This window comes from Amphiprion ocellaris, chromosome 15, assembly GCF_022539595.1.
Source record: "Amphiprion ocellaris isolate individual 3 ecotype Okinawa chromosome 15, ASM2253959v1, whole genome shotgun sequence".
Taxonomy (NCBI): domain Eukaryota; kingdom Metazoa; phylum Chordata; class Actinopteri; family Pomacentridae; genus Amphiprion; species Amphiprion ocellaris.
In genome coordinates, this window is record NC_072780.1 from 26,353,652 (window position 1) to 26,380,001 (window position 26,350).

General features: G+C 38.1%; 2 protein-coding genes across 6 annotated transcripts in view; one reads left to right on the forward strand and one right to left on the reverse strand.

Moving 5' to 3' along the window:
- Window positions 1-7: 7 nt before the first annotated feature.
- LOC111571918 (DEP domain-containing mTOR-interacting protein-like) lies at window positions 8-6,033 on the reverse strand. The gene is made up of 4 exons (XM_055018083.1): window positions 5,801-6,033; window positions 1,403-1,558; window positions 894-964; window positions 8-266 (listed from the first exon to the last, which is right to left on the reverse strand). Exons 1-4 carry the CDS (start codon window positions 5,817-5,819, stop codon window positions 78-80), a joined length of 435 nt encoding a protein of 144 aa, XP_054874058.1. The 5' UTR covers window positions 5,820-6,033; the 3' UTR covers window positions 8-77.
- Window positions 6,034-24,673: 18,640 nt separating this feature from the next.
- LOC111571912 (ectonucleotide pyrophosphatase/phosphodiesterase family member 2) overlaps window positions 24,674-26,350 on the forward strand; it is a 60,277-nt gene continuing 58,600 nt past the window's right edge. For 4 of the 5 annotated variants that reach the window (XM_055017903.1, XM_055017904.1, XM_035950534.2 and 1 more), the window contains exon 1: window positions 24,674-25,079. In XM_055017903.1, the coding sequence (XP_054873878.1) occupies window positions 25,062-25,079 (18 nt within the window). In that variant the 5' untranslated portion in view covers window positions 24,674-25,061. The remainder of the gene's footprint in view (window positions 25,080-26,350) is intronic. The other variant, XM_023275328.3, reaches the window with a different exon arrangement.

Below are 26,350 nucleotides of genomic sequence, written 5' to 3' on the forward strand. Positions count from 1 at the left end.
AAACCTAAAGCAACAGATTTTTTTGGTCACATGACAGCAGCAGAAAAAAAACCCACTAAGAACACAACAAAAAACAGTTACTTTATCTCCACAGAAAGTCTCAAAATCCTATTTAACTCCTTGTAAGTGGATAAATAAAGTGATTTACTAACTATACCTACCTTAATCCCTGCAGCAGCAGCTGGACCACAGGGCTCCACAGCCTGGATGTGACATGGCCTGTTTCCTCTGACCACAAACCCCCAACCGACTGCATCACCCACAATCTGCAGACACACAGGCGTCTGTTAGACATTTATCTGGAGCAACAATGGCATAAAAACATACAGAAACTAAGGAAAGATAATAGATTTCGATGAAGTGGGCTATTTAGGCGAAGGCGAGTGGCAGCTGGATGCCCCTGATTGGCAAAGATTAGCCTAAATTTGAACTTTTTGCAAGCGAGGCACCAACTGAACCAAGACACGGCTTTTAAAATGCGTCATGATGCTACTAGACTGCATTGGAAAGTTCCTTACAGAGACAATGAATGGGAAATACCATAAGGTTACATTCAAGACAATGTAGTGGTCACAGTCCAGTGATGACATTTTATATTATAACTTTTGTTTTTGCTGCAACTATGAAAAAGGGCCATCCATTTCTATGCATATTAGGCAGAAATATTGCTTTTTTTTCATATTTTTTGGCCAGCTAGCTCAGTTTTGTGTCTCGTTTCCGTGGCAATGTATCCATTAATTTGTGCCATGAGGCTTCCTGAAGGTGCACTAACAAAGGGGTTTTGTTTTTTAAGCTGTTGAGTTCAAATATTAGCAAACGTTATTAGAAACAGCTCACTCCAGCTTTAATAAAAGAGGCTTTCCAGTGTGTAAAATGTTGAATTGCTGACGTACTGTAAAGGTTTTCTTGATGTACGGTGATCCTGGTTGTTGCAGCTCCTCTGTGCTCACTGGTCTCTTCAGGACTTAAAGAAAAGCATGAATGTCAAGACTAGAACTATAACTGGGATGCTTTTAACAATGGAAAAGAAAGCAGAAATGTGCAGTTTATCACCTATAAAAGACTATTTTGGAAGATAAATAAGAAAATAAAATATTACATACATGTGACGTTGATTTTTACATTAAAAAATGTCTTAAAATGCAACAAATTCTGACTTAATTTGGAGATTTATTATAATTACCTGCCTCAAATGGTGGGAAAGAGGAAACATTGTTGCTCAATTCATTAAATTCAATTCAAAATGATTGTCAAATCAGCTCATTGCATCACATTTAATTCTTCCTACAGTAGACTGATTGATCACCTCTCCATACAGGCTGCCGTGTGTCTTTGCCTTGACTTTTACTTCAACAAAACACTGAAAACACCTAAGAAATGTCTCCTAAACAAGTTCTTATACCTGATTTGGGGTTGGAGAGCACCAGAGAGGAGGAAGAGGATGAGCTGGGGATGCCAGTTCCTCTCCGGCTGTATCTGCTTCCATCACTGCTGCTCCTCAGCCGAGCTCCACCCTGACCTCCACCTGGGACCACTTTCACATCCTTAGAAGGAGCAACTGAAGGAAACAGATGTTTTCATGACTACAATGCTGATTATATCCCATATATATATATATATATATATATATATATGCAGAAAAAAAGCAGAAAAAAAATGCAGAAAATTCTCAATAATTGGAAATTCCTTTGATCCAAATTCCAAGGATTCCATTGAGACTTGCTTTGATAAGACGGGATGCTTTTTTAAATAGCAGCGATAAGAAAAACAAACATAGGTGTTTGTTGGTGGGAAGAGGGGTTGACAGTGTTATTTTTGCTCTAAAATAGACAAATGAGCCCCACAAGTGCCACTCACCATCCCTCTGATTGGTCTAAATGCCCTTCTGATGAGCTCCAGAGGTGTTACTGTTTCCGAAGTTCCATGCTTTACCATAATTTTGCCTCGGTAAGTATGTGACTAGCATCTGTATGCAAGATTACGCCAAAACCACCAAGCTGAATTTCACGAAACTTGGCGGAAAGGTGGATCATTAGCAAAGGGAGAACCCACTACGTTTTTGTATTAAAGCTGTGAAGTAGCAAATTGGCCTTGTTGGACGATGTCTTTATGTGTCTTTCTTTGCTCAGGGATTATGTAGCTGTATGGAATTGGATGCTCCAGGATGAATTTTCTTGAAGAAGGCACCTTTTTTACCATTCTGGTCCAGGATACATGAGCCAATGTTTGATTTTATGCTTCTATGCCAAAGTTCAGCAAAGTTTGCAAGAGTCCAGATGGATTCCTCTGGAGATGTCTGCATGCAACCCAGGAACAGCACTGTAAGATCAGAAGTGTATGTTCTTGGCAGTTGTGTACATGCATAGAATACACAGACGCTGCTCTACTGCAAATGTATGGTAGGGGGTACTCTGAGTGCACGAGGAAGTAGTATAATAACACCAACAACAACTCATCAACCAAGACCTTAGAGAATCTTTGTGTCAATCGTTGTTTCAAATGACGTAGTGTAAACCTCTCTTTGTCTAAAGCTTCACAAACCTGGTTTTATTTAGTGTAAACACAAAAATGATTATTATATCTAGATGATCTATATTATTATTAGAATAGCAGCATCTAGTGATGAAGATGTAACCAGCTGAGTTACCCCCATCTCACTGACCAGTTTCAGGCATCAAGGGGTTTAAGTTTTGTATTGTTATATTTTCTGTGTTTATTGCTCTGTGGTTGTTCTCTTTTTCTGTAGCTTCCCAGGGACAACAGATGCAAATTAACTGCTAGTTCTGGTGCGATTACTTTTATTTGTGCACTGCTCCTGCAAAAATAAATGAATAGACTAAACTGGGACAAAACTACAGGGCTGAGAGCATAATCTGAAACCCTTCACATTAAAGCTACCACTACCACAGCTTCTAACTACGTCCCTCTGGCAGGTGATACAGGAAAATTAAATCATGAAAGACAAAACTGAAAAAAAACCTTTCACTTCTACCAAGCTTCCTATCCTGATTTACTCTCACAAACTCACTGAAAGTCTAGGAACTGTTAAATCTAACCTGTGTGCCTTGAAAACTGTGACCCACTGCTTCAACTATTGCTGTTGTCTGTCTGATGCATTTGCACTTTTTATATTCTATTATTTTTAGATTGTACTTTTAAAAATTCTAATATTTGATTGTTCTTCTTTTATTGTCCCAACAGTTTTATTTTTAGATTGTACTTTTAAAAATTCTAATATTTGATCGTTCTTCTTTTATTGTCCCAACAGTTTTATTTTTAGATTGTACTTTTTAAAATTCTAATATTTGATTGTTCTTCTTTTATTGTCCCAACAGTTTTATTTTTAGATTGTACTTTTTAAAATTCTAATATTTGATTGTTCTTCTTTTATTGTCCCAACAGTTTTATTTTTAGATTGTACTTTTTAAAATTCTAATATTTGATTGTTCTTCTTTTATCGTCCCAACAGTTTTAATGTCTCCGGAGCACTATCCAAATTTCATTATATTGCTGCTTGACCTCAATATAATGACAATAAAGCTACAACTACAGTGGCAGCTAAAAAAATGCAAAAGTCCCTCTTTGAAGCCGGTGTTTAGTTTGTCCCATCTGGGCTACTGTAGAAACATGGCAGTGCAACATGGGAGGCTCTGCAGGAGACCACTTCCTCCTTCTGTAGTTATAAAGTACTAAATCTAAGGCAATGGAAACAGTGCAGGACTTTTCCATATAAATGAACTGAGGAGTAGCTACAGCAACTTGGAGTATGATGGAGCCTGTGGAGGAAAAAACTTTGCAACTATTCTCAAAAGCAATTGCAATGATATGATGTAAAAACAAAGATTATACTGTCAAATAAACAACAGTTTAAGCTTTTAATTTGTAATAAAACTAACATCTGTAATGAGACTGCAACACATCAGTTAGGAGACCACAGAGAGTCTTTACCTCTCTGTCTTTGACATTCTTTAAATCTGTGAAAACTATTAAAGATGCTGGTTTCCAATATGCTGGAAAAGAAGCACAAGTGATGAGATTAGAATGAGTGTTTTTTTTTTTTAATGTTCTTGTTAAAGGCCACTAATTGTATCTATTTTTAGAAATATATTTACAGTATTAAACTTGAATATAACAGATTTAACAAGTGAATAAAAAGGAAATATTTTTTGAAATTATGGTAAATTTGCAAATATATTTTATGCCAATAAAATTAATAAATATTAAAAATAAAATAATCCTATCTAAAAGTTAAAATATGTGAATTCACATTCTGTTTTTGTAATTTTATTGATATTTTTGTATATTTAAAAAACTGAAAAATCCTGTAAATTAAAGTTAAAATTCAGTAAAATTACAGATTCTCAAATGGGACATCCAGTTTGCAACACTTTCTTTTTAACAGCAGACCTAATGAAGACAAAAATGCCAAAAATCTTAATTTAGAATAAATATTCAAACGAGTCAACTCTAACAGGATGGATGATGGAGCAGATGAATCTCTAAAACCAGCCACTGTTAAGGTTTGCAATAAATCAGGCATTGCTTCCTACTTCTCTGTGGCAAAGATTTCCGTATATTACATGTTATCATATTTCAGTGTTCACTCTTATCTTCACATTTTAAAGTGGGTCAGTGAATCACTACAGGGATGACACAGCGATTCGGGGAAGAAACTCAGATAATAAAATGACAGTAAAACCATGAAATTAGTTTGTTTACTGCTTGATGAAATATGTTACAACCTCCGGCTCCAGTTCAGAAAACAATTTACTCATGACTTCCTCCTGTAGTGACGTAAATATACATGTTTGACATTTAATATTTACTCAGCTCTGATTTAGTCATTGTTTTCCACAGATACTGCTCCCAGTAGCTCAGTTCACCCACCTACAAACTGTGCAATAAAAATGTACAGAATAATGCTGTGCAATTGCATAAGAATGTTGCTGTAAATATTGTATTTTTCCTTCTAGAAGGAGAAAATATTTCCATCTATGCACTGTGTGCATTGTGTGCTGCTCTCCTTTTTATTCTGTTCTATTTGCTGCTGCTGTTATATTGTAAATTTCCCCGCTGTGGGATCAATAAAGGTTTAATCTATCTATCTAATCTATTTTTAGTTTTTCTCTGAAAATAATTCACTGAAATGTAGTGTTTTACCTCCGCATTCATTAAAAGTTTAGTTTCTGTGGTCATATTTGGCTGTTAGTTTACAAACACATCACTTTGTGTTTTGCAAATTCTTTTCACTATGTAAAATTTTTTGCAAATATACAGTTTTCTTTCTAAACCAGCAGCATAACTGACTTCATTTGACTCTATTTTTTTGCTGCATGAGAATTATATCAGTAAGCACACCATCACTTTGTAATTATCACATGCAAACTGCTTTTAGACACAAAAAACAAAAATATTATTTCGTATTATTACCATAAATGCACCATTTAAAAGCTATTTTTGTAAGGGAGCAGTGTTTGGTTTGTTTGGAATGAAACTCAGATGACTCCATCAGTAATAATGCCTCACCTAAATAACTAATTATAGTAAAATTTAACCATTAAAGTTCCTCTTTATTCTGTGACTCAGGATGAAATCATGCATTGGGAGTGGTTATCAGTGCAGTAAGACCAGACAGCATATTGTAACTACTGATAAAAAATGACATGATCTTTGAAAAGACAGAAAACTAATATGATAAGCAACCATTTTAAAGCCTCTGAAAGTCACTTTAAAGTCACCGTAATCCTTGTTACTTCTCACATTTACAGTATTCAGGGAAAAAAACTGAGAAGTTTCTTACCTGCAGTACGAGGTCCCATCTCTCCTCAGTTATTTTTTAGATCCAGTTGCTCAGAAAAAAGAGCTGAAAAGGATGAATCCAGGAAGAAGAGCTTTAAAACCTCATAGAAACAGTCCAGTCCTCAGGTACCGGATGGCTCCGGCTGGATGACAGCTTCCCAAAGTTTCCTCAGTCAGGATGTCAGTTAAAAGCTGCCGATGTGTTTACAGATCTGAAAGCGAGGGTAGTCAACTGGTTGGAAAAAAAATACATGCGAGCGAGCTAAATATTAAACCCTTGAACAAACAAACTGACCGTCAGCAGCAGGGAGGAGGAGACAAGCTGCAAGCAGAATTCTTCATCTCTTAAATAATATTAATGTTAATGTAAATGCCCCTCAAAAGTTTAAAGTCATGTTGGTATCAGTGTAGAAAATTGTAAAGAACTTTTTTTTTGTTTCCAGGCCCAAATTTGAAGCTGCTGCATGTGAGGTTTGGAGAGAACTATAATGATTTGCTGTGCAGTGGAGAACTATTTCATGTAGTTACAAAGTTCTCAACTAAAACTACAAGCTTCTCACATGCATTGCATTATAGATGATTTAATCCTTAAAATAAAACTCAAAATCAATGATAGACAGGATGTCCTTTGGGATCAAAACAAAAGTCTTTTAAAACATTAAATATGCACCAAATGGTACAAAAAGAATTTTAAAAAATCAGGTCAGAGGGAGATGCAGTATCAAAATTGCAATCATTTTATAAATTCTGCTGTAATCCCCTCAAGAGGAGAAAAAAGAGGCAGTTTTCCAGGTTGCAAAATCCTTTCCTCAGTAGCAACTCTTTAGCAAGATATCAAACCATAAGTCTGAGTTTTCGGTAACTCAATCAGAACTGTGTGTTTCTGTGAAAACCGAATGATATCTGTTGAACCTTTCGCTCTGCTGATTTCTGATTCCTGCTGATAAGTCTGACTGGTGAATTCCTGCATAATAATATCTGGCACGGTGCAACTTTAGAACGTGCCTTCGTACGAAGAGAGTTTGGCAGCTCTGGTTAGAAAGCAGGAGGACATGGAAAGGCCTAAAGGAAGCTGCTGCTCGGTTGCCATGCAGACTGTAGGAGGCTGCAGCTGGAGAGGAGAAGGGGAAACAACGATCATTTCTGCTCCAATGGATGGAGGAGAATCAGGATGAAAGGCAAAAGCAGTGGAGATTTCCATCAGTCAATGTAGAACAGGGAGGCGAGCACAGACAGAGCTACATCTCAGTTAGCTTAGCATATTTAAAAGGCGCTGTATGTTAAAACAAAATCACCTGGAGAAATTTTCAGCCTTCTTTCTATCATGTTTGATGTGCACTTTCACTTGGAAAATGATCCAAATCTGAGCTTTAAAGAATTAGATTGATCAAAATCATTTTATTTTACGTCTTTTTTTGAGAATTCACTAAAAATATGCTGTTTGCTTGAAACACATTTCATAAAAGATTTAATATTCTGTGCTCCTCGGCACAACCAAAAACCAATTAGTGACTCAATTACCAACAGTCACATGACAAAAAGAACTTTTGAGCTGAACTGCAGAATTAACCAGATACAAGTCTTAAATTGTGATATTTCAACAAAATCCCTTCATTTTACACATCTCATTTAAAATTTTGAAAAAAAACAAACCGTTTGCCTTTACCGGATTCTGTAAAAAGCTAAAAATTCTTTCGCTTTTTGGTGCTGCTGAAAAGTCATTAGTGACTCAGCTGCAAACAACAGTCACATTGCAAAAAAAAAAAATACAGGGACTATTCAGCTGAACTGCAGGCTGTGTAGAGACAGGTCGGGGCAAGAAGAGAGAAATATGGAAAAAATGTGAGCTGTAAAGAGCCACAATTTTCCTCCAACATTGGGGACACCATTGGGGACTTTCGAAAATTGTTGGTTCCAGGTTTGTGCAATTTTTTTATTTTTTTTTTTTTTTGGGGGGGGGGGTATATCAAAGAAATGCCTTTTTGTAACATTTTATGTCATAACTGCAATTTTGCAGAGTATATATTTCTTGGTTCTCTCTACTTCTAATCATGGTTGTTGTGTTTACATAGAGGTTACAGTGAAAAATGAGCGCACAGTGAGGAAAATTGTGACAGGAGCAAAGTACGGCCAGAAACTGCTCAGGTTTCAGAGGGTTAAAAGGTTTGACCCTCTAAATAGTATTCAATCGTCTTCAGAATAGAAAGTGATCCAGTACATTTGCAGCATGTTATGTGATGTATTGCAGCTTCTTGACCTCCTTGTCACTCACATCTACAGCAGAATTTGCTGCATGGAAAGACAAACAGAACCATTATTAAGTTTCGGTCTACATGCAGTCAGATAAATGAGGCAAATATTTGAAGTGAGACTGTAAAACCAGCTTGTCACGGGGCGGGGGGGGGGTGAACCCAGAGTGCAGACACACAGACGGCAGGCAGAGACAGATCAACTTAAGAATTTTAATGTACAGATAACCAAGGATGCAACACAGAAATGAATAGGCACCCCAAACCAAACTCCAGTTAGAACTGAGGGAATTTTACAAAACTATGCTGAAACTCAGATCTCTCAAGAATAACAACAAAAGCAGCTGCTATGTAGGCCAAAACTATGCTTCAACAAAAATGGCTTGACTCACAAGTCCGAAAAAAACTCCACTGGGGGGTGGGGGGCAGGCTCTGGAGATAGGCGTCTGAGACACGCGCCAGCGCCACGAAACGTGCGAGAACTGGGCTCTGGATCGGCGGGCAGATTGGCCGGCGAACACGGAGGTCCATGTCCACTTTGGGCAGGAGAGCCGCCGCGGCAGCTGAGCGGGGCGAGGCGGGACGGGACCAGACGGGGCGGTCGCACAACCACACTGAAACTGACTTCAGGATCTGGCAGGGACTGGAAGGGCGAGCAGAGTCTTAGGATGCTGATGCGTGATCGGGCGCAGCTGCACTCCATTCGCAGCTGCATCCCGTCTCATGAAACTGCCAGTGTGACGAGGGGACAGCACAGAAGGGTGAGGGACCAAGATGGAGAAGGAGAGAGGCAGGTAGAAGTGAGGGAGAGGAGGAGAAGCGAGGAAAAGAAAGAGAGAAGCAAGAAGGAGAAAAGGAGGGAGATGGAGAGAAAAAAGAAAGAGAAGAGGGGAGAGAAGAGAGGACGGGAGGCTAGGCAGGAACCATGACACTTGTAAAGCTAAATATGTTGCTCTTTACTGTAACAGGAAAGGCTTCACAGTTTCTGCAACCACGAATCATGCAAATAAAGAATGGATGTCAAATTGGGCAACATGAAAGTCCCAATACTTTGCTTGTTCTCCTATATTGTCACATCCTTATTTTTATTGTAAGGACATACATGGTCATAGTTTTGTCCCCAAAATTATTAGGACATACATGGTCATTTTTTTGTCCCCATTATTATTCCTTTTGGAGAAAAGTTTCAATACAAGATGCAATACACATTTTTTTTAGTTTTTACTAATGCTGATAAAATGTATTTCTTAATTTAAAAATAGATTGGAATTTGTGCATGATTTTGGCATATAATTATTTGAAAAAAGGCTAATAAATACCGATAAACAAATCTCAACTTGTCTCCTGAGTCATTTGGACAACATGGCTGAGAATGACAACAAGTAGGTGATTTACTGCTGTCATGCCATCGTCAACAACAACATCATGCTGCAGACAGAGCAAACATGCCGCTGATAACTTCACATTCCTTTTTGTCTGCAGCGGGGACATTCCTGACTCCTTAGATCAGTGATCAGCGTTCCATCAGCATTTCAGGAACTGATCATGAGTCAAACAGCAAACATGGCTTCTCTCTCTGAAGATAGCAGAGATACAAGGACAGATGCTGACAGCAAGATGAAAAACAAAAGACAATTCTACAACACTGACAGGGTGCTAAAGGGAACATGTGTATGGATCTGGATTATATATGCTTAAACATGACCAGGAAAATTGCTAAAATCTGAATATATTCAAGTATAGTCATGAACAAAAGTTTACGTTCACTTGTGAAGACCATGTCTATCATAGTAATCTTGAGTTTCCAGTGACTCCTGTAACGGAATTTTCTATGATGGAATCATTAAAACTCATCCATCTTTGTCACAAAATCAATGTCACCTTGCCCATGTTTACCTCATCTAGGCGTTGTTGGTAGCCATCTGCAAGCTTCTGGTTGTATTTTTCAGCCATTCCTCTTGATAAAATGTGTTGGTTTTGTTAGCTTAGTGTTTATGGGGTTAAAGACCTCACCGACCTCTCCTCCAGACATATCTCTGGTCATTGTGTCCAAATAGCTCAATTTTTCTTTCACCTGATCACAGAACTTTCCTTCAGTAAGCCTTTTTCTCGTTCATGCCATCAGCAGCAAACTTCAGTCGAGCTTTAAGGTGCTGCTTCTAACCCCTCGACCACCCTATCTACCATCAAGCATGATAGTGGCAGTATTATGTTCTGGGGCTGTTTTGATGTCAGTGGAACTGGTGCATTATACAAAATAAATTGAATAATGAAGAAGGTAGATTACTTCCACATTCTTCAGGAAACCTAAAATCACCAGTCAGAAGGTTGAGTCTTGGATGCAGTTGGTGTGTTTCAGTAAGACAGTGACCTCAGACACACATGAACAGCAGTAAAGAAATTACTAAATTAGGCCAGAATTAAGGTTTTAAACTGGCCTTGCCATCAAGAAGAACCAAAGAACATTCAACCAATGATTAGCATTTTTGTTCATATATTTTTGTCAGATTTCTAGAATACCCATAATAAATCTATGATAGAACCAAAATGCATGATTGTTTGTTTTCTGTGATTCCATTCGAGAAAATTGGAGTCACTGGAATCTCAAGACTACAATGATACATGTGGTCTTTACAGGTGTATGGAAACTTGTTCACAACTGTAAAATGCTAAAAGGGTAAAAAGCAGCATTTGAAATTCTAAAAATGTTTGAAATATACACATTCAACCAAATACAAATAAAAGTTTTCTATAAAGCTTTTCCACATGATGATCTGAGTTGAGTCTGTTGGAATGTAATAGTCTAAATAATTATCAGTGTCAAGTTGGAATTTAGTCTTCTTGTCTAAATGATGCAATCCAATTTTCTGCTGTTTGTTTTAGCAGTCAATATTTGTTTGTGCTCCAGATTTCAATTATTGGAATTCTTTACAGCTTTGAAAGTATTGCTAAAGGTCAATGAGTCAATTTTATTAGCAATGTTTGTTTTCTTCTTCATTGAGTCACTGTGTGCACTGCAATATGAATTCAAACCTACAAGTTGTGTTTAAGGAGCATCCATATAAACTGAATATTTAACTCTACAGGTTATTTTTTTTGGTGGGATTTCCTGGCATCAATGAAATAAAGTAGAAAACTCCTAACTCATCCAACTAGCTGACTGCCATGTCAAACAAAACAAGTCCTTCTCCTATGACACAGTTTGATAACACACACCTGCTGCATGTCTTGGCACTCGGAAGTAATTTAACACAATAAAATGCAGTTGTAAAGTGTATGACTTTGTTGTAAAGAATCAGAGATAAGTGCCATCAGAGAAGTTTTACTGTCAGAGTTGACATCATCTTATCCGGTTGCACTTTAGTTGTTTGGCTCTGAGACTCACACTGATTTAGATTTTTGGTTTTTTTCAGTCATATCTAGGTCAGAACCGACTTTTTCTTGTCTTTGCCATTCGAAAAACCTTGGTGATGACTGAGAAAATACAAAGATTTACACAAAGATAATTTGATTATTTTTGTTAAATTGGATTAAACAAATACTGACACATTAAACAAAAGACAATCCAAATAATTTTTTTTTAACCTTTTTGAGACATTAACTTTTATTCTCAGATGTGTTTTGATCAGCTTGATTTGATTATTTCATCATTTAAATCCAAACCTTACTGGTGCTCTGACAAATTTTCATTGCTTTTATTGGGCTACCTTTCATTTTGGTTTTCTTCTACAGCAAACCCGACTGTCCCGATTGGGTTGCAATGGAATTGCATTCAGACAACCATCTTTCCTTAATTCCTCTCGTCTCAATTAAATCTATCAAGAACCCAATGATTAAGCACTCCTTTAGACTATGGACTCAATTTAAAATATATTTTGGCTTATCAAGTTTCAACCTATTGTATGTTTCCAATATCTTTTAGATAACAGTATAAGAAGAAAAAATTCACTCTTCTTTTTAAAGAATGTTTCCAAGTATCTACAAGCAAGTCATTAAAATTGTTGACGTGACTCTCTCTTTAAATCCATCTCGTAAAAGACTCATCACAGCCATAATAAAGACCAAATTACATGTGACTCAACCTACGATCTCGTTTCTTTGTGTGAATTTTTTGCAGCTTTTTCTCGCAGCAGGTAACAGTGGGTGGTTTTCTCCTCTACTGTGTAATTATAGCAGTTTAATCACAGAATAATTGAACTGCCACTTATATGCAGCAGTGTCAGAAAGAGGAGAGTTGAGAAGGAGTGAATGACTAATATCTCCTGCATACTAAAACAGAGTGCCCTTGAGCAAAGCATGTGAGGCCTGCTACTACTTGAAAACATTTTCATGAGTGTGCAGCGTCGTTTGCTCACCAAAGAATTGCACCAAGTAGATGTATAACTGATGTAAATTTCAGTGATAGACACAAACTGTATATAAAAGGTAGATGTATATCGAAAAAAATAAATCACAAAAAACTGTGAAAAAATATGTTAGAAAAATTGTAAAAAAATAAAAATAAAAAATGTTGAATTAACTGCAAATATCTGTAAAATAATGAGATAACTCAAGCACAATAAAACTGTGTAATTTCATGAATGAATTATGATGGATAATACTTATCTCTAACGTGGAAATTATATATATTTTTGCCCTGTTCTTTTTACAGTCAGCATGTAAATAATTTTTCTTCCTGTGATTTTATTATCTGATATATATCTGATATTTTAAAAAAAAGTTTTTTAAACACATTTTTTAAACAATTTTTTATTGACATTATACTGGGTCTAAAAAGTGAAGCCAACACGGAAATGCCTTAAACCTGCATTCTTTCTAACAGCCAGCAGGGGGTGACTCTTCAGGTTACAAAAATAAGTATAGACGTCTATGAGAAAATGACGCAACGTCTGCCTTGATTTGTTACCTCAGTAAACATTTTTCTAATTGATTTATGGTCTCACTTGCTGGTTTCATGTCTCCTTCAATACAACATAAATGTTTATTTTGCGAATTATAAAGGAAAATTGATTTTTTTTTTTAAAAAGCAGAGTATACCTTTATGCAGGACTATTTTATAATGGTCAGGTCACCGCTGTATCACCATGCACAGTGTACTTGTCAAATTATTCAGTATTTCAGGTTTCAAATGACCAAGATGGTCAAATTAGTCCGCAAACCGATCTCTTTGAAATACAGTCGATAGTGTTAAGTATCACTCTGAGGACTTCCCTCACTGGTGATGTAACTTTGTCTTCATAAGCTCAACAGCTTGGTGATCTAATGCCGCTGTGTGTCATTGATTTCATGGATCAATAAGCTATGGACTGCAGCACCAAGAACACCACAGTCAATATCCGGAGTGTTATACAGAACCCCTAACATTGATTCACTGTGTCTATTTAAATATGTCACACTTTTCCATAGATTTCCAGTAGTAATCTGACTTTTTAAAGGTCACATTTTAAAAATATCTCACTGTTTAATGCACAAAGAGATTTCAACCTGCAGGTACTGGTGAATTTATGACCTCGAGACACCTTTTTGTAGCTGCGTGTTGTTTAGTTTTAGCAACTTGATGGCATTTGTGTGCTTTTACAAGCATCCATCTCTAGTTTAAGGTAATCTGTGGAAACTTTTAATGCCTGCTAAGGTCCTCATGCTCTGATTTTTTCCATTTATCTCCATCTCTTGTGTCTGCTGCTTGTTGTAGGGTTATACTGCTCTCTGCTGGCTAAAAGCTTCTCTTACAGCCATGGTCACCATTTCTTTACTTGCGGTGTTTCCCCTTCCTCTTTTTCATCTTGTTCCTCAGAGCAAGTCACCAATGTAGTTCTATCGTTCATTAGATTTTTTTTTCTTCTCAAAGTTGGAAATCCCCAGAAAGACCCAGCATGCAGTGAAATGGCGAAAGAGAAATGGGAAAGGTATCCAATATACAAGGTGAAGAAGAACAAGGTGAAGAAGAAGATGATGAAGAAGAGGAAGGAGAAGAAGTAGAGGAAGAGCAAGGAGAAGTTCAGGAAGGAGAACAAAAAGAAGAAGAAGGAGGGGATGAAGGAGAAGAACAAGAAAAACACGAAGAAGAAGGAGAGGAAGGAGAAAAGGAAGGAATAGAAAAAGGAGAGGAAGGTGGAGGAGAAGGTGAAGAAGAAGAAGGGGGAGAAGGACAGGAAGGATGAGACAAAGAAAATAGAGAAGAAGAAAGAGAAGGAGAAGAAGAAGGAGAACAAGGAGGAGAAGAAGGACAAGAAGAAGGAGAAAAGTAAGGAGGAGAAGGAGAAGAAGAAGAAAGAGAAGGAGAAGAAGAAGGGGAAGAAGGAGAAGAAAGAGAAGAAGGAGAAGGAGAAAAATGAGGAGAAAAAGGGAAGAAGAAAAAGAGGAGGAGAAAAACAACGATGAGGACAAGAAGAAGAAGAAAAAGAAGGCAGAGGACAAGAAGAAGAAGGAGGAGGACCAGAAGAACAACAAGAACAAGAACAAGAAAAAGAAAAACAAGAAGAAGAAATAAGACTTTATAAAAAAGAGTTGTCAAAGTTCTCTGCCAGACAGTACAAAAAGCCAATGTGAAATCATGGGATGGCATATAAACATCATGTTACTTTTACGGACATTTTGCAGGCAGCATATCTGCATTTTAACCATTTCTGCACCATAAAAATCAGAGATTCTCAGTTACCAAGTCAATATGTCAACAGTTACTGTTATTTATTCAGGTCACTGGAAACAGCTGGTGTTACAAATCTGCTTAAAGAAAGTTTAAATATTCAGATAGAGACCGTAGAGAATCATTCCCGACTATTACCCAACTATTCTCTCTCTCGCTCTCTCAGAAATGAAGATAACAGGTTGAAACAATAGAAAGTTCTGTTATGGTGAACTTGGAGAATCTGCAACTTTTCTAAATCTGCTTTGCTATTATTCCTAACAGAGAAGCCATGTGTAGCTAAGATCAAAAGCAAAAATTATTCTTCTTCACTGTCAGTGATGATTTCTAGGAGCCTTTAAGCTCATCTTTTAATCAAAAGTGTCTAACTCTGTGACGAAACATTAATTTTACATACATTGTTACTTTTTGTTTGAAAAAGTCACATTTCCTCCATTTTTGAAGCAAAAACCTGAACAAAAATCTGTCTGAAATTAGAAAAAATGTGTGTTGTGGGTAGAAATAGGGGAGAGTGTGGGTGATATAACATACTTGTGTTAAATGACACTTGTGAACGTTGGAACAGATTGTTTGTATGTGTATATGTGTGTGTATATGTGTGAGTGTGTGTGAGTGTACAAGTGTGGGTGTGTGTTTGAGCATCGTGAGGCAAATATTAACTTTGTCCAAAGTACATTACTGTTCCTGAATTACGATGCACAAATGTCAGCAGAGTTAATGTATTTGAGAGCTACTGTGTGAACTTCAAACTCCGCACACGAGCATGAACGCCTCATTCTCTAGTCCTGCTGTAAGGGTCATTAAAGGCACATTTCACTGTAAAATCATTACATTTTACAGGTTGTGAAACAGTCTAAAGGAAAGAAACATTTGTCAAGTTAAAAGATGAAGAAATAATGGACATGCGTGCAGATATATTGAAAAGTAACACAGGTTTGCTATATTTAAAATTGCTGAGAATATATTGTTTTACACCTGGTTGCAGAGTTGTTGTCACAGTTTTGGAGAAGATTTTTTTTTTCTACATTGTAATAGAATGTTATTTTGACCCTGCAATGGTCACAACACCCTCATGTATGACATTAAAACTGTCACAGTTATTGTTTGTCATACAATATGGTGCAATTTATAGAAAAATACAAAATAGAAAAAAATTACCTTTTTCCTCACTGATTTCTTGCATTTGCGTTGAAAATTTGACATGGAGCTGGAAATCATGTTACTTTGCACCCTGAACAATTTTAATCTGCATTGTGAAAGGTTTGTCGCCCCCTTCTGGCCATGACAACAACTACACCGAGACTTTATCTTGTGACGTATGCCCATCGCTTTTACTTTAAGACAATATTCCTTCTGTAGTTTCTATTATTGCTGGTTGGTTGATGTAAAACACATCACTGTTGGTGCACCAATGAGGGAATGTTACCTGAGCTACCAGATTTAAAGGTCCCATATTCTGCCCCTTTTTTGATACAAAGCTAAAAGTCTTACATGGCTTTTAGTTATATTTTACATCTCTAAATACTGCAAAGGTGCTTCCTTTCACCATGACTGTTTCACTCCTTGTTTTAGTCCTGTTCTAATTAGGCTGTTTCAGTCTCTGTAGCTTTAAATGCAGTTGAGCTGCTGCTGTCCACATCCCCTTCAGGAAAAAGACTCTTTCCACGAGACAAGGACATTGTATCTCTTCTAATTTTCTCTCTGAGTGAACTTTTTACATGGAAATATCACTGGATTTACAGCACAGGTGTTGCTTTAAAATCATTTATATGGTGAGTTTGTCAGACAATGCTGTGGTTATAAAATCATTATTTTACTGATGCTGAGCATCAGCCTGAAATGGCTTGTTTAATATAAAGTCATAGTGGACTGTGTTTCAGCCACTATTTTAAACTCGCTCGGTTTCTGACAACAGAAACTGAAAAGTATGTAAATGAGAACAGTTTTAATAGGAATTCAGCTGCATTAAAATTCAGTAAATGTGAACACAGAGAGCAGGAGAGAAGCAAACAAATATTAAACTGACTGTGGATAAGTTCTAGTGAGGCTCAGCAATCCACGCAGTCCTAGCTTTTTTTGGTTTCGAATCACTCGTAAAGTTTCCACTAAAAGTTAGCCACAGTAGCTGCACATCAAGCTAACACGAAGAATTTTCCAGTTGTTGTGGGGACATTGCCATCGAACATAAAAATAATCCACTGGATCATCAGTTCCGCAGATGCTGGGAGTGCATGAAGACTCTTGTGTTCAGTCTTGCAGCCAACAGCACAACATTAGGTGTGTTTTGCTCATGGATGACACGTTTTAGCGTTAAAAGAAGAAGTTCTAAAAAGTAAATAAACCAGATGGACTGAAAGGCAGCTCCTCTTTCTGAATTGTTCACCTGGAAATAGTGAGTAGGAGGAATTATGTCTTATTCTAGTTGGACGACTATTAGTTCCTTAGTCTCTACTTAGAAACTGATCAAAATTCTGGTTGGCTTGTACAGCTGGGAGGTCATCTAGTTGATGGAGGCCAAGAGGAAAGGCATTAGAAAATGTATTTTATTTTTTGTCATCTAAGTTTGTAAAACATTCATAATGCATTAAAATGGATCTCACATGGAAGCTTTTCAACTCCAGTAGACTGTAAAATACAGAGATTTTTCTGCATAGGTTCAATCAGCACTGCTGATTTGTTTGGCTTGAATATAACCAACGTTCATTTCTATGTAAAAGCAGTTTTAATCCAGTTGAGTGTAAAAGCATGTTTTCACTGACTGAGCCATTATGCAACTGTGTCACTGTCTTCAAGTTCCATGTAAGTTGGGTGTTGCTTGTTCAGTGAAAACTAAAGTTAACAGCTCAGCATCTGCTTTTCTGTTATTTCATCACAGTTGTTTCTGCTTTTTGCTGCCCGTCAGCTTTCAGCTTGGAGGTAAGATTCTGTACGGCTGAGCTGAGTCCTGTGGAGTCCTTTCTGTGCCAGAACAGAGAATCTTCATGTCTGCATAAGCTTGTCCTCAGGCCATGAAGCCTGGATCACCTCAGTGTTGACATGGGATCAACATGTGAGGAGACAAAGCAGCAAACGTGACCTCTTGCATCTGTAGAGAGTTGTACATGGAAATCTAAGAAGGATGGTGGAAAATATCTACAAATGTCTCCTGGAATTGAAATTACAAGACACATTATAAGTCTACATCATGTAAAACCAAACCAAACGGAATTCATAACTCAATGTAAATGATTCTTAAAAAAAAAAAAAAAAGGCTGTATATAAAACACCTGTTACAAGAGCACATTATTCTCAACCAATGTTATCTTTCAAAAGAAATCTCCAAATTCACGCCATTTATCAGTTCTGAAGTTCATTTAACTAATCATGTGTGACATGCTGTTTGATCAGGAAAGTAACCAAATCTCAGCTTTAAGTCATATTTCATTTAATCACTTAATTCTACATGTCTTGTTTAAAAAATAGCCAAAAATAAATCCTTTGCATTAACCAGACTCTGTAAAAACTAAAAAAAAATGCTGAAAAGTCATTAGTGAGGCAGTTGTGAGTGCCGTGACATCTGTTCAGGAACTATTTGGCTGAACTATAGGCAGTGTAGAAAATAAATTGCACAAAATACTAAGTAGTAAAACATCTGTTGTATGTATAGCCACCATTTTTTTCCAGGATTCTCAACATGTGTGATCACATGAAAAATGTAGTCCATATTGATTCCAGGTTTTTTTTCATTTTTTGTACAATACATAATCAAAGAAGTGGACCTTCCCACAAAGGGGAAAATAGTCTTTTCCCAGCTTTTTAGGAGCCTGAGGTCATTGCGATGCAAAATGAGCCCACAGTGAGTAAACATGTAACATTAGTTTAAAAAACACCTCATTCTTTGTGGAAAAATAAACAAAAATACAATATTTACGAAAAAGTCCCTGTAGTACAACTCATACAGCAAACAGGAAAGCTAACAAACAGTAATAAAACGTTCCACATGTACAGAACATCTTGTTAAACACTGTGGGTGTTATTGAGAGTCTGTTTGACCGTACCTGCCCGTATCTTGCTGACAGTTTGACCCACATGGTTGCATCCAGGTGCACTGAAACTCAATCTGCAGTCCGACTTCCTTCCAGGATCAGTCAGCTAAGCTCGGCCTCAGGTGCTCGAGACATGCCGGCCAATCAGTTTGTTTTGTGGCTTATGGAAGGTAATCTGTGCTGGAGGGCAGAGTGTGAGCCTTTGTGCTTCGGCATCCACCTTCCCGACACGTTTGCTGCCTCACAGGCCTCAGAAACAACCGTAAATGAGGCCGCCTTGTTTAAAACGCCTTGAAATGTTTTGCGTCAGTGAAAATCCGTGTGATTTTTTGCCATGCAGCTGTGCCTCTGTATGTGTGCGTGCCCATGCATATGTGACTGTTTATGTATGTGTGTGGTCTTTGTAAGACGAGGATGTTTTCCCCCTAGGTGATGGATGTACAGATCACTTTTCAAAGCCGAGAGATTTGTTCCCCCCGCAAACATAATGTTCCCAGCAGAGTGCGGGCTGTCAGTGAGAGCAGAGCTTTTTTTTTTTAAAATAAGTGCTTTCAGAGCAGTGCTGTGCAAAGAAGCGTAACGCTGTGGCTTTCTGTGCTATTCATCCAAAATCACAGAGCAGATAAACATCTTATGAAGGCTGATATCTGTCTTGCAGAGCACACCGGCGGAGGTATTTGTCTTCTACAAAGAAGGAGTGCAGAGACACCTTTAAACAGGAGAGCTCTCTTCATAGCAGGGCGTCTTTGTCTTGCTGTTTACACTGAAAAACGGTGAAATGTTCACATGTATCTCTTGCTGTGCTCACAGCTTAGCTCGCTGTTAGCTCACCGCAGGCTTCAGGTATCTCTCAACTTTTCATAGAAAGAACAAAGGGAGATTAAATTGCTTCTCACCTTATGTGGCTCACATGTTTCTCTCTGTTTCATCACTGATGTCAAATTAAAAAAAACAGCCTTTTGTACTTACAACTTTGTGCTGTAGCAACACCTTAATGTTTTTATGCATATAAATTCGTAAAAACTGCCCCAATGAGGGGTCAATAAAGTTTCTTATCTTGGTGAGATGATGCATTTGTTTAAGTTATTGCTGTTAACACCCAGATATTGCAAATGATAATCAGAATACGTAACACCTCAATCCTCTCCTCTTTATATCCATCAGTTACAACTGTCCAGGAGTTAGAAACCTCGGGTTTTGTGTCACTTTTTAAAAAAATATTTTTATGCACCCATTTTATTTTTCCAATTGCCACTAGGTAGTTTCACTTATGCATGCTTAATAATTGCTTAAAGATTAAGTGCTAAATCCATGCTTGGTGGTGTTTTTGAAAGTGTAAGAAGTCTAAATGTCCTTGGGTCCATACGGTAATTATAGATATTGTAGTGACACAATTGGCCATACTCCAAACTACTTCTGTTGTTTCATAATTATACAGTATGTATCTATGTGTTCTAAACAGCCGTGGTTAACTACAATAGCATGGTTAGTTTTCAGAGACCTAATACAATGAAAAAAGTTCCTTTTCTTATTATTATGAAGTTGAATTAGCTAAGTCTGAGGAAGCCAAAGCTATTGATCAATGTTCCAACTCTCACCTATTGTCATGAATCCTGAGACATTACAAAAGATTTGAAAGAAAGGATATATCAAGGATATATGTTCAAAATGAGTTTCCTTCCAAGGGTGACTGAGCTCAGGCTCAGAAATAGGGTAAAACATCAGTTCAGGTGGTTCAGTCATCTGTAAGGATGCCTTCTTTGGATGGGTAAAACCAGAACTCACTGGAGGGATTACATATCTCATCTGGCCTGGAACGCCTCAGAATCCCAAAGTAAGAATTGGAAAATGTTTCCCTTTTTGTTTCAGCTTTTGCGTTTCCCAGCTCTCCCCCACCATTACTTCTCTCCCCGAGAAAACAAAGATTGACTGATGTATCGACCTGCGAGCCAAAGATCTGCTCTTCGAGATTCTGTCCATGAATATCACAAACAAGACTGGAGACACTAGCCCACATCAGAATGTACTTGGTACATGCTGGTACTGCGGTAAATGCACGGCGGGTGTAATAAAAACTGCAACGAGAGACTCCAAATTTGTGCATGCAGCACCGATTGTGTTGACTATCAGGTTTGTGTGGCTCCCCGGATGTAGACTGCGGGTATAATCCTGCCACTGACCGCTCATTTCAAGCAGCTTTGTCCTTTTCTACTATCTACATGTTACCATTTCTTTTGCTACAGGAAACTAGAACTGTCTATAACACTGACAATTTCTAACTTTGCAGAGGATTTTGATCATGCAGTAAGGCAGTCCTAGTGAGACTAGAAGTTCCCAAAAAAGATACTTGGTGACAGAGAGCAACCCTGATGGGAGTCAAACACCCACCAGAAACTAATTTGTCCAGGGAAAACAGGGCAAAGGAGGGATTAATGTGTTAAAAACAAAGAGTGTTGATTTGTGCATGCAGCCCAGGGCTAGTCTGACTCACCAGATGTAAACTGCAGGTATAAGCCTGCCATTGGCTATTTAGCTGACTTTGTCCATATTTTCTGCTATCTACATGTTACCTTATTCTTTGCTACGGGAAACAATGACAGCCTTCAAGCTAGCAACCTACCACACTGATAATTTCACTATTCTGAGGGAACACCTAAGCTCAATCCTTGCTTAGCTCCACCCATGATGAATGTGATTGATTTAAAGAAGTACTAACAAGCAGGAGTGTTTATTTTCTCTGTAGCAGAATGATAATGAGATTATCACATTGTTATGATTATATCAGTTATCCAGTATGCGTAGATTGTCATACTTTGATGTTAGAAAAATGCTTTTGAAAGTTGGAAAACCGGGTGAGTCAAGTGACCCGTTTCATGTCTGCGCCTGAGACACCAAACTCAACCTGCTGCACCTGACCTCTGAGCCCTCTGCTGAAATTTTTGTCTTAGATGCAAGAAAAAAAAAAAAAAAAAGTTTATCTAAATATATCCCATCACACAATAAGGGCTTTAACAATAACCTGGTGTCAGCTTCACGAAGCAGGTTCAACAAACTCTGAGTGTAACCCTGAACTCTGAGCTGATCTACTCTGAGATAGGAAACTGTCGCCTTTTGGCTTGCTCTGGGAGTCAGGCATATGGGTTCTGTAAAGTGTTTCGAGACAATTTGACTGTAATTGGCGCTATATAAATAAAATTGAATTGAATTGAATTGAATTGAAACTCTGAGTTTCCGGTTCCAGAACGGCTGATTTAAGTTGGTTTAGTCAACTCGAAGTAGTTTCACCTGGAGTTAAGCGCGTGCACCACAACTATTAAAAGCCAGCATCAATGGAGCCACGATTCGACGAGTCACCATGGCAACGGGGAAGCAGAGGGTTACGTTTTTCACCCCACTTGAATTGGAAATCTTAATGCACTCATATGGCGAGTTTGAACACGTTTTTAGAAAGAAGTGCAACACCGCTGCAGCTGCAAAAGAGAGGGAGACTGCATGGGAGAACATTGCTGCCTGGATAAATGCGTAAGTTTAAATGTAGTCCTTTGCAATCACAATAATATTACAGGGGAAAACTGTTTGAATGGTAGCCTATTAAGTTCTATTAAGTTATTTCATTTAGGTGCAGTCCTGTGGAGGAGAAGCGCATGTGGCAGCAGCTTAAGATGAAATATAAAAACACTCCCTGGGAAATCCTAAAAGAAATTAAAATTACTAATCCTAAGTACTCTGCATCTCTGACATTATACAAAAAAGTTCCGTTTGCAAAGAACCGCTGAGTTACCTCCCTGTTTGAAATGGAAAACTCTGAGTTTCCCTCATTTCAGGGTTAACGAACTCTGAATTTTCACTAAACCTGCTTTGTGAAACGGACCCCTGCAAGGTGAAGCTGTGCCACATCTGTGTGCTCAGCTGGCTGTCAAACACAAATCCAAACTCTTGTGATGATTATCTGTGGTGGGGCGCTCAGGGCAGGACGGGCCATGTGGGTGGTTTGTATGCACAAACCACTTCCTGATAGCCTTGAATGGACGGCTGGTTGTGTTGTAGATAGTGAACATACAGAGCAGGTAAGTGGAGGACGGGTGGTGTTCTGCACAACAGGCAGGTACATGATGATAAAACATTTAACCTAAACTCCTGTTACGAGAACATCAAAGCGCATTTGATGTTAATGGTTCTGAAAAACATGCACTCATGCCCCACAATCTATTTAATGACCACTATATAAATAGATTAGATAGACAGATTAAATTTACAGGGTAACAGCAGCAAATAGGAAAACAGTTGGAATAAAACAGAGCAGCACACTATATATATATATATATATATATATATATATATATATATATATATATATATATATATATATATATATATATATATATATATATATATATATATATATATATATATATATATATATATATATAGACTGCAGCAGGAAGGAAGGACCTGCAGTATCTCTCCTTTAGACACTGCAGGTGAAGCAGTCTGTCACTGAAGGAGCTGCCCAGTGATGGTACTGTTTCCTGCAGAGGGTGGGAGGTGTCCTCCATGATAGACAAGAGCTTTGTCATCATCCTCCTGTCTCCCACCACCTCCACAGGATCCAGGGGGCAGCCCAGGACAGAACTGGCTTTCTATACCAGTTTGTTTAGTCTCTTCCTGTCTGCAGCCGTGATGCTGCTGCTCCAACAGACCACTCCATACATGATAGCTGATGCTACCACAGAATCATAGAAGGTCCTCAGAAGTGCTCCCTGCACCCCAAAGGACCTCAGATTCCTGAGCAGGTGGAGTCTGTTCAGACCTTTCTTATAGAGTGCATTGGTGTTTGTAGTCCAGTCCAGTTTATGGTTCAAATGAACACCCAGGTACCTGTATAGTGAACTATAGAGGGAGTGCCTCTGCAAAAGTAACATTTTGGACACTACTCCGGCTATTAATTAAAAAGCTGTGATTTGTGCTGTAGCAGCGTGGTGCAAACACCTCAAATTCACAGCTTATTACATGACTACGAAGCGCATTTTGCCAAGGCTGCTCAGTCTTTGTATAGTTTCTGACGGATGAAATCTTTAATAAAAAATGACCTTGCGCTGAGCACAGGCGTGTGTTATGCATGTGTACATTATCTACAGATACCGAATTGCGTGACCTAAATATGTAGCGGGCAGCGGGAATTGATGGGACTTTGAAACACCCCCACAATTTAATCAATTGTTCCTTGTATGATTTCCAACAGATAAGTCCCGGTGGATTTGTTGTAGGATTGCAATCGTGATCGTCAGCAGGCAGCTGACTTAGCGTTCACTTGTCATAGCTACAGTGATGCCGTGCTGGCCGCTATTTCACAATGGGAAATCTTTAACAAATCCATGGATCCAGACTATAAGTCTCATATCACTGCCAAAATCTTATCAGGTCCTTGTGTCTTCTACGAAGCACTTTTCATTCGCACATTCATTCTCACTTGCCATCCAAGCTGCTCACCTAGCAATGGGAGAAACTTGGGGTTCAATGTCTTGCCTAAGAAGACTTCAACGCACAGGCAGGTGATGGCCATTTACAGAAAAGGGAGCACAATCTGGGACCTCATGGTGTTTTGAAAATGAGCTGATTTGTTTTGTCAGTGTACAGTCATTGTGCATCGCTGTCATTTCACCATAAGACATTAAGCAACGCAAAGCAAAGTAAGGACTATGACTCAGATTGATGCAATTTTGCTTTTCTCAGCCAAATTCAAAGCAGTTTTAATAGGAAATAAGTGTATGCAGAAGTTTTTTGTATATTTTTAAAAAGTGGCACCACATTAGTAGAGACTCTTTGATAACAACAGGTCAGTCTTTAGTGTAAAGTTTAGTCGTGAAGCCTCACATCAACCAAACAGATGATGTTTTTGGTCTCTTACATGCCAGTTAATGTGCTCCACAGGGCATTTCTCAGCCTCTATGTTCCTCCAAGACAGCGCTGAGGGGAGAATGGCGGATTATAAAAGCCCTTCCTCTCCCTGTCAGTGCCTCTCTCTCGCTCTGGGTGATCAGTCCAGTGCTGCTGACTGCGTTGGACTCCGGAGCGTCACCCCGACCTGGCGCACTCTTGTACCAGAGCGCAGCTGTCACCATTACTTCATGCTTATTGGCCCGAGACCGAGAGAGGCAGAGGCAAAGCAAAAGGCAAACACACAGAGAGAGGGAAAGAGAGGGAGAGAGTTGGACCCCTGCGCTCTGCTCCATCGATCTGCAGAGGTGCACCGAGGACCTTTTACCGGGACGTTGGCCACCATTTTTGCGCTTTAGGCTTCTTTTTGGAGGGAATGCCAGAAGTGGATTCACTGCTTGGAACATGCTACTGGGCAATTTGGTACGGTAAGACTGTCACGGTTTATTTTGTGCTTTTTAACCCCCCCTTTTTGTTTCAGCTTTTGCGTTTCCCAGCTGTCCCCCACCACCACCTCCCTCCCCAGAAAACAAAGATTGCGGGATTGATGTATCGACCAACGAGTCACAGATCTGCTCTTCGCCTAAGCGCAGGGATCTGACATAGGCCTATATATATTTTGGAAGGTTAAGACCGAGGAAAATTACATAACAGTGAGGAGAAGTAATGAATTATTGAGCAGCTGCTGTTATTTTTGGTCTGACTGACTTTGGGACAAGATGATGATGATGATGATGATGATGACGGATTGCCTGCAACAGCTCAATGTCAACAGTGACACATTTGTTTACCTGGGGGAGGTAAAGGTAAGCACAAGCTGTAGGTTAATGGTTACACTATAGATTGCCCTTGTTTCCGTCTGTCAGTGCGTGGATTTGATCAGTACCGAAATAATACTAATACTACTACTAATAATAAGCTGTATTTCTGTGGCACACTTCAAAACTGGAGCTACAAGGTGCCTTACAAAACATCAAAACGCAACAAGAAAACATTAGAAAAAGACAATTAGCCATTAGCAAAGACCAATAAAAGGCCAATAATAAAACATTAGAAAAGATCTAATTGTACACTTTTAGAAGTAGAGGGTATCAAGGAACCTTTCAGGATTCCTTCAAAGTGGCAGCCTTTGGAGGAACCTTTTGCATTCCAAACTATGCTTCAAGGTATGGAGGACTAAAAGTGCCAAAATTAAATACATAAATACATCATTAAATAATTAATTAAATATGTCATTAATTAATTAAAATTGGAATTAAATATTTCATTAATTAATTAAAATTGGAATTAAATATGTCATTAATTAATTAAAATTGGAATTAAATAATTAAATGTGTTATTAAATAAATATATCATTAAATAATTAAATATGTCATTAATTAGTTAAAATTTGAATTAAATATGTCATTAATTAATTAAAATTGGAATTAAATACATAAATGTGTTATTAAATATGTCATTAATTTATTAAAATAACAATTATTTTAAGTAAAAAACATATTTCATTATTTCACGATTTAATTAATTATTTCATGGTCCTTGTGTTGCAGTGGATCATGAATTAATTTTATCTGTCAACCTCGCCCGTCAAAGTCCGTGGGCGGGACTAACGTGAATCTAGTCTAATCCACTGCTTTTGTCTGCCTTGAAACCGGAAGTAGAAGTCTTTCTAAACATGGAGGCTGTGTAGAGGG